The 15,137-nt window shown below is 34.3% G+C and overlaps 2 protein-coding genes across 3 annotated transcripts in view; both read left to right on the top strand.

Moving 5' to 3' along the window:
* Positions 1-11: 11 nt before the first annotated feature.
* On the top strand, positions 12-4,830 carry LOC131849924 (small ribosomal subunit protein uS17). Of its 2 annotated transcripts, none has more exons than XM_059200055.1 (4): positions 12-112; positions 1,095-1,211; positions 3,723-3,928; positions 4,679-4,830. In XM_059200055.1, the coding sequence occupies exons 1-4, from the start codon at positions 101-103 to the stop codon at positions 4,800-4,802; spliced, it is 459 nt and encodes a 152-aa protein (XP_059056038.1). In that variant the 5' UTR covers positions 12-100; the 3' UTR covers positions 4,803-4,830. The 2 variants fall into 2 exon arrangements, with proteins under 2 accessions (XP_059056038.1, XP_059056037.1); XM_059200054.1 differs by lacking the exon at positions 1,095-1,211 and adding an exon at positions 920-1,048 and having other exon boundaries at positions 23-112.
* Positions 4,831-6,468: 1,638 nt separating this feature from the next.
* LOC131849927 (calponin homology domain-containing protein DDB_G0272472) overlaps positions 6,469-15,137 on the top strand; it is a 94,647-nt gene continuing 85,978 nt past the window's right edge. The window contains exons 1-7 of the mRNA XM_059200058.1: positions 6,469-6,607; positions 8,288-8,323; positions 9,846-10,039; positions 10,927-13,602; positions 13,873-14,056; positions 14,360-14,538; positions 14,784-14,873. Of these exons, the coding sequence (XP_059056041.1) occupies positions 6,523-6,607; positions 8,288-8,323; positions 9,846-10,039; positions 10,927-13,602; positions 13,873-14,056; positions 14,360-14,538; positions 14,784-14,873 (3,444 nt within the window). The 5' untranslated portion in view covers positions 6,469-6,522. The remainder of the gene's footprint in view (positions 6,608-8,287; positions 8,324-9,845; positions 10,040-10,926; positions 13,603-13,872; positions 14,057-14,359; positions 14,539-14,783; positions 14,874-15,137) is intronic.

Here is a 15,137-nt window from a genome sequence, read left to right as displayed (position 1 = left end):
TCGTCATAGTTTAAAAAGTAAGTTTAATACAGTTCAGCCTGAAAACATTAATTGAAACTGGCAACATTAACTATATTTCCTTTTTTTCTTGTCAAGCAACATGGCGGATCAGGTAAGTTTTGATTATCCATAAAAAATAATTAATAATTGAAGAACATTTTGTATAATTCGTAATAATAAATATTAGTAATCTACAATAATATATTAGTAATAAAATCATGTGAATTTAAAGTGTTACATAGTGAAAATGTGGCGTCCAGAATCACGCACGTGGAGTGGGTATTCAACTTATTTTCAGCTTCAAAATTACTATAATATACGCATATATTAAATTATAGTACAACTAAACTACCAAATAATGTGTTCTACGAATAGAGACCCATTAATGGAAGCGTTCAGTTTGTCTGTTTTTAGGTTATATATTATACGTTTGTTTCAGTCATAATTATGTATAAATGTTAGTTATTACCTGCCTTATGGCATTAAATTTACTTCACGTAATTTCTTGAATATTCTCACTTGATACTGGTAATTTTGTTTGCTGTATTTTCATTAGTTAGGTGTAATTCACTCTGTCTATCCCATAATTAATACAGGGTACTATATTGAATATGCATAAATGTATATTAATATTGTAGATTTTATTACATTTTTTTAATTATATATCTACGCTAAAAATTAATATGATAAGATTGTTTTTGAAAATGCGCCAAACTAATTTTATTTGCCCTATGTTTGATGTGGAGAAAATTCCTCTCATAAATTTCATTGTTTGATATATGCCTTTATTTATACATTAAAATATTATTTCAATACATAAATATGTAGTTAGCAAATATAAAAACAATAGAAATATAATAACAGTAGCAAATAGTAACTTAGATTTAAGGATTTTACTAATGAGGGTTGAAAATTGCAGACGGAACGTTCATTCCAAAAGCAACCAACTGTATTCTTGAACCGTAAGAAGGGAATCGGTGTGAAACGCAGCCGCAAACCGTTGAGGTACCACAAAGATGTGGGCCTAGGTTTCAAAACGCCACGAGAGGTAACTGCATGATGAGTGGTATTAACATGTGTGTTTTCTTCCGTAGACAGAGAAAGCGTTTCAGAAACAGGCCACGGTGTTCCTCAACCGGAAGGGGGGGATGAAGAAGAAGGATACCAGGCATCATAAGAATGTCGGTCTAGGTTTCAAGACACCACGTGAGGTCGGTTCTCTTTTACAGAGGTGACGGCTGGGACGCTGTATTGGTGGTGGCTACGTTGCTATGTTCTGCTAGGTTATGCTTCATTATGGGATTCCATTATTCATATATTTTTGTATTGTATGACTTTGTTTATGGAGAACAATATGGGCATTATAAGTATTTGAAAAGAATACATAAAATAATTTTAGAAAATTATTACTAAAAAAGTTCTTTAACAATTAAAGTGAAGGCTTCATTATTATTTACACATTTTTTAGTTTTTGTTAAAAAAAAATAGTTAACATTTTTTAGTTATTGTTTAAACATTCAAATTATATTTTTTTTATTATCAGTATATATTTACATTTCTCATTTTGACTGTATTTTCAGAGAAAATTTAAATTGTAAATTTAGCTTATGTATTTGCTTAAATTTTGTTCATAAACTCAAGTCACCTATATATTTAGGTCACATCAGGGTCTGGATACAATAGATTCATCATTAACAGTTTTTAAAATATGACACTAATGACTAGAAAGGCCAACAAACTGATGGACAATCTATAGGAGAGTGATAACCATTATTTCTAACCCAAAACCATATTTTATTTATTTAAACTATTAAAAATTTATACAATTAATGCTTAATGCTAATAGCATACTCTACCAGCCAACCTTAGGCAGGGCAGAGATACTCGAAGGTGGATAGTTTACTAAGTAGGCATGCATTTACTGCAAATGGAAATATAAAAATAACCTTACAACATTTATGAATGTCTAAAGGTATTTTTATATTTATTTTTAAAAGTACTTAAATTTAAAAGGTATAAATAGCAGCATTAATAATCAATGTAGGTTTGAAGTAAAATAATAGAGCATAGAGACAACAAATTAGTCCTCATGAAAAGCAATATTCAAGGGATGATACAGGCATCAGACTATACATTATCTGTGGCTAATGGTTACTACATTTACTCTAGTGAACTGTCAATTTGCTTGGCATTTCTATATTTAAAAAACTGCATGCTTACTGATTATTTCTGTGGATTTCCATCGGCTTTCCTTCATGGGATTGGTATTCTCATTTGTGGTGGTTTGGTACATTATAAACCCCTATTATAGTCTGTGGATATAACTAAAACCATGGTAAAGTGGAACCAGTCTTCATTTTTATATTGTTGAAACATTTTATGTATTAGAACTTGCATGTGATCAACATTCAATGAGCTTGCCTTTGCATATTTTCCATTACATTAATATTAATATTTTGATGAATTTATTATTATATTTTAGTCGTTAGGGAAAAAAATATTAATAAAAAAGAATTGATATTTATAAGTGGCTGAAATGTCCTACACGAACATTTTATTTCTGAATTTAATTATAATTCTATCAAAATATTTCTATTAATTTCTCCATTCTACTCTTCTCTTTAACATCATTTTTATTTATTATATATGAATTAAAATATACATCACGGGTTTTGCATGTGGATAAAATAATATCTAAAATTGTTATGTTCAACTATACAGGAGTTTGTGATAATAACATTGATTATTTATTCTTCTGGGTCATAAGATGGGTATGCTCATGAAGGACAACAGAAGGGGCAAAGATTGCAGGTTTTTTCATGTCTCATTTATAATTATATTCTAACACAGTCTTCAGGGAGAGACAGCCTCCCTGCCCTGGGTACGTCCTAGTTGTCATCCTAACATATAATATTAGTTACATTAATTTTGTGATAACAACAGATAGTTTACTGCAATTTTTTATGTTATACTTAAAAATCAAATTAAGAATTTAATGAGTTACTGGACTGTGAAATGATGATAACCACACGACGGTCTTCTGATTACTATCTGATGAAGAACGTGCTCTAACCCAAACTCTGATCGCAGTCCAATTCTTCTCCGCAATTCTTTATTTTACCAGATTTTAAAAGGAGGTAGCGATCGCTACGATTTCTCTGCATATTCTCCAATTCTTTTTGGGCATTCATGAATATTCTTTTAATGTTACTCACGTATTGCTCTATTACTTGTTTCATAAATATATATACTATAATAAAATAATTTTGAGCCAGTTTAAAAAAATAAACTGAAATAATTTCAGATACGTGTAACATATATTACGAAATATTTACAAATCGAAAGCTTCCTTATTTTAAATTGTATATATACAAAATTGCAGTGTAATTTTAAATGTACAAACCTTGCAGGCAATGTTCGGACAGGGACAGATTCTATATATTTTTATCTATCTATCAGAATAAAACAGCAATGCATGCTAACAACAAGGTGTCGGGAAATTTCATGTGACTAACAATTTTGTCCATCGCGAACATAATGTACGTCGGACCTAAACCCTTCAATTAAATCTGTGCTCACATCATTAGATTCCAGATGACGGCTTTCGATTGGCTCATTTCCAAATTGGGCGAGGCATACCAACCAATTGACCAATCGAACGGCGTTCTCGCCACGGGCCATCCACACTTATTGGAAATATACGGTGACCCTTACTTCCACAGGCAATCGAAGGCACGTACATCGACAAGAAGTGCCCATTCACCGGTAACGTGTCGATCCGTGGCCGCATCCTGACTGGCGTCGTGCAGAAGATGAAGATGCAGAGGACGATCGTGATCAGACGCGACTACCTTCACTACCTGCCCAAGTATAACAGATTCGAGAAACGCCACAGGAATATGTCTGTACATCTGTCGCCTTGCTTCAGGTGGGTTTTTTATTATATGGTGATATTCTGTCACTCGTACTAAGCTATCCATATATTAAATGAGTAATTTATAAAGTTGAAACTGGTGGTACGCGTCAATTTCCGCCTTTTAATATGATTGAGTGCAATGATGACTTCCTCATCCGTCATACTCGAGAACAGATGCTACTTTTGGTGACTGGTCTGTTTGAATTATGGCCTGATTAGTTTATACGCTGTTTAAAAATAGACATATGTCGGTAGCCACACTATTACATTTGTGTTTAAAAATGAATCTGTACTGTTAAAATATCACGTACAAGCTCATTTCAAAATAACTCGATTTCTTGTCAGTTGTTCTGAGCTCGAAAGCACTCGTGAGCTGATGGTAGATATGACAGATTATAAGAGTCTGGAATAGAGTTATATTTAGATTTGATGATTATTTTGTTAGTTAATTTTGGGTATTTATGGAATTCACCAGAAATCAATTACGATGGTTTACTAGAATGCTAATGGCCTATGAAAGGGCTAAGTGTCGACTATTCACAATATATTAGTAGTATATAGTAAAAACATATGTACCGATTATTATGATTACTTAGCACAGCAAAATACATAAATGATGATACCCACACGACGGTCTTCTGACCACAACTTGACGAAAAACGTGTTTTAACCCAAACTCTGATTTTTATTATTATAATAATTATACCTGCAGAGTATTTAATAATACATTTTCGTTAATATCCTAACCTAATGTCGTTACAGAGACGTGGAACTTGGTGACATCGTGACCATTGGTGAATGCCGGCCGCTATCCAAGACTGTACGATTCAACGTACTCAAAGTCTCCAAGGGTAAAGGCTCGAAGAAGTCCTTCAAAAAATTCTAATATAATAAAGTTACTTTATAAGTATAAAGTGTTTTTGTTTTAATCCTATCTACCGGTACTAAAGTCCTGTAGATACCGGTACTAAAGTCCTGTAGATACCGGTACTAAAGTCCTGTAGATATTTATTTTCTTTGAAATTTCTATAAATACTTCTTTAGTCCCTTCATTACGTAGTATAAATTCGCTGTCTGTCCCTATGTATGTCTAAATCTTTAAAACTACGCAACGCATTTTGTTGCGGTTTCTTTTAATAGAAAGAGTGATTCTAGAGGATGCTTTATATGTATAATAATACATGTACGCCCGTACGAAGCCGAGGCGAGTAGCTAGTATTACATATTAAAAACGCACTTGGTTCGATTAGTGTATACATAGCACCAAAATATCTAATTTAATTGACTGCAAAGCGATTGACTAGCCATTAACAATCAAGACTTGATAAAATAATATTGCATCCTTTGTTTTATCTAATATGTATATGTATATGTACCGCGCGATCGGGCAAAGGAAGCACTCCAAAAGAAATATCTCGTTTTGCAACATTTAAAATTCATAGCTTCTGTTGGCATTTGTTTTCTTCAAATAAAATTAATTTCATTTCACTCAGCTTGGTGCGTAATGAATGAATGAAATGGATAATATGACTAATATGTTATACCTCCATACGTACATAGTGCTACAGAACAACGGGATGTAATTCAATCTAATTCCATAAATATCCATCTGCTAATTGTTAACCTCGGTGGTCTAGCCGTTTAGCACACTGCCTTACTTCCGATCGTCGTCGCGGATTCAATTCCTCGCACACTACATTTATATTCATGAGTATGATTGTGTCGATCTGAGTATTTTCTATGTATATAATGTATGTATTTACAAAATATATATATTTATGTATTTGTATCAGTTATCTAGTACACATAACACAAGCATTGATTAGCTTAACCGGGGTCTAGATGGCGTTGTGTGAATTGTCCTAACATTATCATAATTAAAAAGCTTAAAAAATATATAATATGATGACTAAAATATATTATTAAAAGGGGTCCCTTTAGGCAACGTTCCGAAGATAATGGCAGCGTTCCATCTTTGAATAGCTAGACAAATTCTTTGTCCAAGGTAGCTGTCAGCTCTTCGGTCTTCTGTGATGTGATTACAATAGACTTAAAATTGCAATCAGAGTTTAAAGCATTCAATTAAACAAACACTGTTTATAAAATTACTATTCAAACGAAATATAAAGTAATATTTAACTGCATATATTATTCTATTTTAGCACCATATTGCAGAACATGAAAAATTACGTTACCTGTGGTATTACTTTGTAATATCATCTTATCTGTGGTATAACAATACACACTGAAAGGAAATTTCCAAGGCCGTAAAACTGTAAAAAAAAACCAAAACAAGGCATTGATGAATGGTGCAGCTGTCAAACAACAAATGTCAATTGTACAAAATAATTGTCAATTCGATTGTCATAGCAGAATTGTTATGAAAAAATTGAAAAATATTCATACGGTTTAATTTTTCTTAATTCCATAATTTATCTATGCTTTTTCTTATATTGTGTTTATTATATTAATTATTTATTTATGAATGGAGTGATTACATTCTTATTGGCGTGTTAATTTGTTTTTGATGCACGTACAAACGTTAGGCATGTTTGTGCACGAACTGCCAATGTTTGTCGCGATAAATAATATTCGTTGATTTGAAAATGGAAGAAGTGAGGCAGTTGGTGCAGGAAGAAGGCAGAGAAGCCAGGAACTTAGTTGCGTTCCATGTCGCTGTGGATTCACCAGGTATTTATAACACTATTTAAAAAAAAAACTGATCAGGAGCCGTGGGCGTATGGTCGTTTTCCGAGGACAACGGATTTAGTAATTATTACTGGTATAAATATTTACTGGTTCAATTCGCTGCTCATAACGCATTTTATAAAATATATTAATTATTTATACAAATAAACCTAATGTAAATATTTTTAAGCAGTAATTATTGTAATACTACCTCCATATTCAAAATCTTTAGCTGAGAAAAATCAGCAAAATAAAAATTACTTTTTATAAACAAAAGTTCTGTATTTTTTAATGTTTTAAGTTTTTGTGGTAATACAAAGTATCAATACTATAAAATTATGGTTCTATAATATTCAAAGTATTATTTAAAGAATAAGTACTTAATTGTATATTAATATTATACCATCTGAAGTAAGGTATAATATATTAATTGTATATTATACTTACTTATAGTCGCGGGTTTGATTCTTCGCACTGTACAAACATTTGTATTCATGAGTATGATTGTTTGTACCGGTCTGGGTATTTTACATGTATAATATGTATACTTACAAAAAAAACATCTATGTATTTGTATTAGTTGTCTAGTACCCATAACACAAGCTATAGGTAGCTGGTTGTTGGCCTTTTAAAAAGGAATAAGCTCTATCTTTAAGGTTTCAATATCATATCGGTTCGGAAATACCATTGCTGGAAGGTGATTCCACAATGTGGTTGAGCGTCGCAAAAAGTTTGTAGGAAACCGCAATGTGGAGGACCGCCATTCATCTAGATGATCAGGATGGTATTTTAGTTTCTGGCGCATGGTACAGTGGTGAACCTCAGCAGCTGGTATTAATCCGAACAATTCCTCAGAACACTCCCCATTATATATGCAGTAGAAAATGCACAGAGATATAATATCTCGCTGCAAAGCCAATAGGTTGAGTCTGCCACATAGATGTTGATTACCAATGATTCTGACTGCTCGGTTCTGAATGCGGTCAAATGGAAGTAGCTGGTATTGTGGTGCTCCCGCCCAGAGATGAGAACAGTATTCCATATGCTGTCGGATCTGCGCCTTGTATAATTGCAAGCTATGGGCCTCCGTGAAATACTGTCTCACTCTACTGAGCACACCAAGCTTTTTTGAGGCTATTTTAGCCTTGTCCTCCAAATGACCGCAAAACTGAACGTCACTGGATTTATCAACGCCAAAGACCTCGAGATTTGGCTTCACATCAAGGAGAGTGTCTTGAAACTGAGGAGATACAATAAATGGATTCTTTTTAGCGGTAAACGCGCAAACTTGTGTCTTCTTGGGGTTGAATTGAACACAATTTTCCTGACCCCAAACCGAAACTTGATGGAGTGAAGTTTCGATTTCGGACACAAGTTCATTACGGTACTCTATAACTTTTGCCTGCGACATATTAGCATGGCCGCTGTACAAGGCATCTCCGGTACTGTCATCCGCATAGCAATGAATGTTGTTGATTTGTAACATGTCATTGATATGCAGAAGGAACAGAGTCGGAGATAGCACACAACCTTGTGGAACACCAGCATTCACAGAGTGCTCCGAGCAAGGACAACGATCTTGATGCTCCGATCAGGGAGAAAGCTGGTGACCCATTTGCATAACTTCGGTGACCCATTTGCATAACTTCGCAGGCAACCCTTACTTACTCCTTATTACATCAGCTACCTGCCAAAAAAAGTCCCGTCAAAATCGGTCCAGCCATTTCAGAGATTAGCCTGAACAAACAGACAGACAGACAAACATTGTAAAAAATGTTATTTTGGTGTATGTACCATATTTACATTCATATGCATGTGGTAAAACACGGCTATTTCAATATTACAAACAGACACTCCAATTTTATTTATATGTATAGATGTACAAACAGCAATCGGTTACATATTTAAAATATATATTTATTACATGAGCTTATTAGTAGGATATTAGTATATAGGATAAAAGATTTTATTCATTAAATAGAAATAGAAATAATCTTTATTCAAATAAACTTAATATAAGCAATTTTGAATAGTCAAGTTTATTTTATTCTACCACATTACTTTGAAAAAAGGATGTATATTAGTTTTGTAATATTTGTAGATTTTATTTGTATTGCGAACTTTGTGTGGCCATTTTGCATCTGAAATGGTATGGTGCCATGCGAAATTAGTTTATTATACTATATAGAAATTTGTAGAGAAAATACTTGAATACATGATACATAAAAATTACAATATTTAGTTTCTTCTAGTAACTATATTCATCAGGAAACATATTTCTTGATTATAAACCAATATTTAGTTTAAAGACTATTAAAAAGTTAATACTATTATATACTTTAAAATGTATTCTTTTGCTCCTTCCATTCATTCGGAATGCAGAGTCATCACAAGATGAAGGATCTTCTTGTGTGTTGTGTGAAGCATGCATTCTGAATGTGTACAGTAAAAAAATATGATGATTTAAGATTATTATGTTCAATGTTCAGTCAGAGACTATGAACAGATGTGGTGTAGGTGTTACGTCGCGGGTAGAGAGTGATTCCCAGCAGAATCATCGTCTCTTTTGGGAAATTGTCGCTATATGCCATTTTATTTAAATAAAATTACTAGCTAAATTTGCGATTATAACTATTATTTGTTCTTAGTTAACTATATTATTCTATTTGGAAATATATTAATATGAATACTAGTATTCTTTATTGTATAACATGGGTGTGAAACATGGTCTAAGACCATAATAATAATAGAGAATAAAAAAATAATAGAGACAAAATACTTTATTATTGTATTAGTATATATTTTGGGATGGGTTTTCCATAAATGTGAATCCCTTTTATTTTATATAAAGAATATACGAATTTCATCAGCCGTTCCATCTTAGGAGGAATACAACAACTTGTATCTAAAAGCTTCAGGGTATTTTTTTTGTGGATGTTAATAGAGTTATGCACAAGTTTGCTCTAACGGTCGGTCTTGGTCTAATGCAGTCGGAACACCAGTGCGGGATGATAAAATAGTATGAGGTCAGGTCAGTTAGCCCATCGTTTAATTTATCTGGAATTAATCACAATGGTTTTCAGGGAGAACCACGTGGAGTTCAACCTTACAGAGTAGGCTTTTTAGGCATTACGCTAGCGATGGAGTTATCAGTTCACATTACTAACAGTCCCCTTTCCCCCGCTTCGGTTGCAATAACCGCGGTCACGAGCTGAGGATCGGCAATGTAAATAATGTGTAGTAGCGATAACACGAGGTGTGGTCACGGCGCGGTGTGCAGGGCGCGCGGCGCGGCGCCGGCCCCGGGCGGGCGGTGCGAGCGCGCGGGCGGGCGCGGTGCGGGCGGCGCGCCGCTCGGCCTCCGCGGGCCGCGACAAGCGCTCCGAGCTGCGCGCGCGCTACTGGGCGCTCCTCTTCGGGGACCTCTCGCGCGCCGTACGTACCCGTACTTCTCCTTACCTACCTTTACACGATTTCACGCGCGCTTTACACGAAACGTTCCTTCGCCTGCGATCAGGGGCACCCGCGATTTAGCACGGGAAAGCCAGCGCGCGTAATTGTGTGTGATCGCAATTTACTATATTTTGTGATCGCTCTAGCCCGAAAGTCATTTCAATTTCTTTTAAACTTTGAGTTTTTATTCCACATATTTTATTTTCCAATGACACGTTTATCAATATCATAATGTATCTGTATATATATGTGTATGTAGTGTTATCTATCATAATGTCTTTGCTATATAGTCTAATGTCCTTTATTTTGCAATGTTAAATAGTTATTAAAATGCGCTAAAGCACTCACAATTGAAGGACACAGGAATGCGTGATCTGGCAGCCCCCGTGATCTTTCTCGTTCTCTTTATCTACATTTACATAAATATTCTTTACTGCGTTCAATGCTGCTGTGCTGATTCCTGTGTGCAAGAGCATACGAGCAAAAGGACCTGTACCTGTAAACATATTTCCTACTCTATGCATGCATATGCATGGTGCATCACATAACAGTACCTTCGAAGTCCAAATGGTTTATACTTTGTGTTATATCTTATGGATATAGCTTATCCATAATATATAACACATTACTATAAAGTTTCATTAAAATCAGTTTAGTAGTTATTGTGTAAAAGTTTCGCGTTTATAACAAGATATAGATGTTTGCTTTATATCTTGTGAAGTTTGTACAGGTCTTATATTCCACTTACTATAGTTTCCTAGTGCCACGAAGATGTATTTTTATTTACTCTGCTAATAGCATCACCAGTCAAAATTTTTGATATAGTTATTAATTTTCATCATATATATTACGATATCTTTAATTTATAGATGGGTGAAATTTACAACACTGTTGAAGCACATGAAAATCTAAGCGAGTGCCAAGAAGTCATACTAGTACTAGAAAATTACACTAGGGATTTTAAAGCTTTAGGCGAATGGTTCCGTTTAAAATGGGAGTACGACAATACACCACCTCCACAGAGACCCCAGAGTTTAGCTTGGGAGATAAGAAAGACTGATTTTGTACGTCCAGAATCTAGACGTACTTATTCTGTAAAGAGTTCCCCGTCAGTGTCCGGAAAAAATAGTCCGTGTCTATCAGGCCACAACACGCCTAGTGGCAAAAATAGTCCAAGTTTGACTGGCAAAGCTAGTCCAGGCAGCGGCAAAATCAGTCCTAGGGTCTCTTCGGGTCATTCCAGTACCAGTCCTAAAGCGAATGTAGAATTCTTTAGTAATAAAATAGCAGCATCAAAAATGACAACAAAACCAGAGCCTAAGGCAGCTAAAGATTGTTTAAGACTTTCCGATATTAAAGAAAAAGATGGTACTATACCTGAATTTGATGCTGTAGAGAGACCTTTAGTGGTACAAACCGACGATAAACATGAGTCAAGATTATCACCTATTATTGAGTTAGGGAAAGCCAAAGAATACCCGAATATATGCCCTAAGCAGGTCATTATTAAATCGCCTAAACATGCAACAGATATCTCTCAAGTTATTAAACCTGATCTGAAAAATAAATCTTCGGCAAATGACATTGTAACTAAACTAAACGCGATGGAGACACAATTTTTACAAAATCATCTAATTGAAAATCGAGCTAAAAATGATAACATGTTAAACAAAGATACTGAAATATCAACTCTTACTAGTAATGACAATCCTGACGACTTTGTTCAAGCCAGTAAAGATTTTTCTCAGGTTTCGGACAAAATATCGGTTGATGAAAAGGAAAGTAGTACAATTGAGTCGCCTACTAAATCTGAGGATAACTTTGCTGATGTATCCAATGAAAGCTCGAACAAATCCAACGATGACAAGCTTTCAGATGTTGAGGTAGTAAAACTAACAAAAACAAATGAGATTGCATCTACTGTATCAAAAATTGGGAGCAGTGAATCTGAACGCAGGAAAGAAGTTACTAATGAAGAGATCCAATCGGTGACCCCTATATTAGCCGCGAATAATGAAATTAAAGATATTACAAAAACTAACAATATTATGGAAGTTACTAGAGAAAACCAAATAAAAGAAACTGAAAATATTGCCATTCCTAAAAATAAAGATGATTCTAAAAAAGACCATGATAAGAAACCAGAATTAAGGAATGGTACCGAAACAAAGCCAATTACAAGACCTGCGTATTCTCAAGCAGCTGCCAAACCTAAGCCTGTCAGTATAAAACCTGAAGTGAAAGCTCCAACTAAAAGTGCTCCTCTGTCTAGAAGTAAGACTGTTGTTGAAATGCGGTCTAGTTCTGTTTCAAAAACATCAAGACAATATCCCATAAGAAACCAGACTAGCAAGTGCAGTTATCCATTCAATTTGACGACGGGTAGAACTAGTGTCTTTGATACAGCTTCTTCTAATACCACGAAAAGTACAGTGCCAAAAAAAACGATTAAAAATATGCAGTTGGGTTCAGGTGACAATAAATTTAATCAAAACAGAGTAGATATTAGAAAACGACTACCGAGACCGAATACTCTGAAGATTAATGAAAAAGGGGACAAAAAAGAAAAAATAAATGTTACATTAGAAAACATTAAAGATTTTGATGAGTATGGAAGTTCGGATTCTGTAGTTACTCAGATTGATATGTCAAGAATTGAGTCGAGTGAAAGTCTGAAGACGTTGGTACCAGAAGAATTACAAATGATAGAGGACGTAGCCAATTCAATTGAAGTACTCAACGTCGATAATAATAAAAATGATAATGATGGTTGGTTGACTGTTAAATCCAGAAAACTGAGTCGTGAGTCAAAGAAGCAATCTAAATCACATTGGACGAACAGGTATCATCAACCTTCCGCTACAACTAGTTTGCCCACATTAAATATGCTTGAATCGCCAAAACAGGAAGTAAAGCCAATAGTAGATTCTCCTAAAAATGCCAAATTAGATCGAGCTAAATCCGAACAACCCTCAATAGATATAAAACCCGAAAAAGTTACTGTCATAAAGAAAATAAATGTTGAATCTAAAATAAACGATACCGCTATTATTAGACAAAAATCAGATGTCACGGGTTTAAGAACTCGAAAATCTAGAAATAAAGCTTTTACAAAGAGATCAAACAACATACAAGATGATGATAAAGAAGACGAATCTTTGGAATTGACGAAAAATAGACTTCATTCGTCTTTAGAGAGTCTAACAATGGGCCTCTCAAGGTCTCAGGAGAGCACGGAAGAAATATTTGATTTTGACAAATGGAAAGCTGAATTTAAATCTACATTTAAGTTCTTGGAAGAGGATGATCAGATACCTAATCATAATGAGATATTAAAAGCTGCGGATCCATCTGAAATGTCTGAAATAGCAGAGATGACGTCTCAGATAGAGGAGAATGAAAAAAAGATCAGTTGGGCTTTAGATTTCCAGTCAGAAGTTGATCAGAGAAAGTTATGCGAAGAGGAAGAAATATTAAACAGACAAATAATGGCATTGCAACAAGTTTCCGATATAGATTTGGATACCGAAACTGACGATACTGAGGTGGGTTATTTGTTACTTGTACTACTTGCAATGTCTATTTTTCTAAAACATTGTTAACAATTATGGAGAAGCATTTGAAAAAAAAAAAAAAACATTTTAGTAACATGAATTTTAAGATCTATCTAATAATAATAACTAACGCTAGTTATTATATTAGCAATCAGTGTTACTAATGATTTAATATATCAAATTTGGATTTACAACTTTATTTGGTTTGAGAATTTATAAATGGTGTCATTTACATATTCTGTATTTATTCTTCTCAAACAGACGGATGCTGAAATTTTATGTGAAGAAACGAGTATTTCGCATCAAAACTGTAATTCACCTGAGAACTTAGGCTCACTGGCAGCAAGTTTGGAAGACCAATACGAAACTGCTCTTGAGGGCATGTCCTGGGCAGAGAGAGTCGATACCCTGGTGGTTCTAGAAGCACTCGTGGCTAGAGATCCGGGTTAGTATCAGAAATTTATTTACATATTGTGTTCTTAGTATGTCTACAATGATTCTTTTCGCAATTGTATTTTATTAAAATTTCACATAAAGCATAATACTTCCGGGACTGAGACATTATTTAAACTGTTAACTGAGGAGTTGTTAATAAAATAGGATCACTCTATTTTATAGATAGCTCACTTCACTGTTAGCGCATAGATTTAAATAATTAGCACTTCCTTGGTGCGGTTTTTGTTATATGCTTAAGAATTATAATTTAATTAATGCGGAACAATATTTGGAAACCAAGAAAATTTGTTAGGGCGTGCTCAACAATTACACGCAAAGCTGTCACAAGGCATAAAGCGACGTGGAAGCTTCCAAGACGCCTTGCGGCGGCTGCAAGCTAAGCAGGCTCGCGCAGAGCGGCAACGGCTCGAGTATCAGACCGAAAGGGCTAAGAAGATACACCAGCTACTTGCCCGGGTCGAAGAGGTTAAGGTATGACTCTACAGTTAAATTAATTTCTTCATAGATTATGTTGTTGAAATTATTTTGTATTAATTAGCTCTGAAAAACTTTTCAAGGAAAACGGAAAGAAGGGTTTGTATGTTAACCCTTTTTTCCGCGATTATGGCTTTTTTGTACTTTCCATGAAGATATCCAATAGGTGTGATAAAATGTGTATATAAATCAGTAATTTTAGATTTTTGAAAAAGCTTGTATTATTGAAAAAACATCAACAGATTGCCAAAAATCAACTGATAGAAGAAAAACGTTTGAGAATGGAGAGACGCATGCAAAAGGCAACCGAGAACCGTGACCAACGGATAAAGGTGAGGTATATTGTTTTTTAATATTACTTTAAACTGTAAATAGGACGTTAGATTTTGTAATATTTAGAGTCCTTTAAATACTCATATAATAGGAGATATTCTAGAAGACGTGTAAATCACAGTGTATTGAACCAAGAATTAAGACATTGCTTTAAGATACTGATGTACTACAGATATTTTATTTGAAGCTCTAAATACAGGTATACTTACAGCACGAGTTAATGAAGTCTTTTTCAAGAATTCGCTAAGCGGCCAGCTGAAACA

Source organism: Achroia grisella, unplaced genomic scaffold (genome assembly GCF_030625045.1).
Source record: "Achroia grisella isolate CSIRO2021 unplaced genomic scaffold, CSIRO_AGI_Agris_v1 utg669, whole genome shotgun sequence".
Lineage (NCBI taxonomy): Eukaryota > Metazoa > Arthropoda > Insecta > Lepidoptera > Pyralidae > Achroia > Achroia grisella.
Note: the sequence above shows the minus strand (reverse complement) of the source record. Positions and strands in the feature narration are given on the sequence as shown.

Bases quoted from the DNA above. Each gene is read 5' to 3' on its own strand.
- LOC131849924 (XM_059200054.1), top strand. The intron at 1,049-3,722 runs GTAACTGCATGA...TTACTTCCACAG, and splicing joins GTTTCAAAACGCCACGAGAG to GCAATCGAAGGCACGTACAT. The intron at 3,929-4,678 runs GTGGGTTTTTTA...ATGTCGTTACAG, and splicing joins CATCTGTCGCCTTGCTTCAG to AGACGTGGAACTTGGTGACA.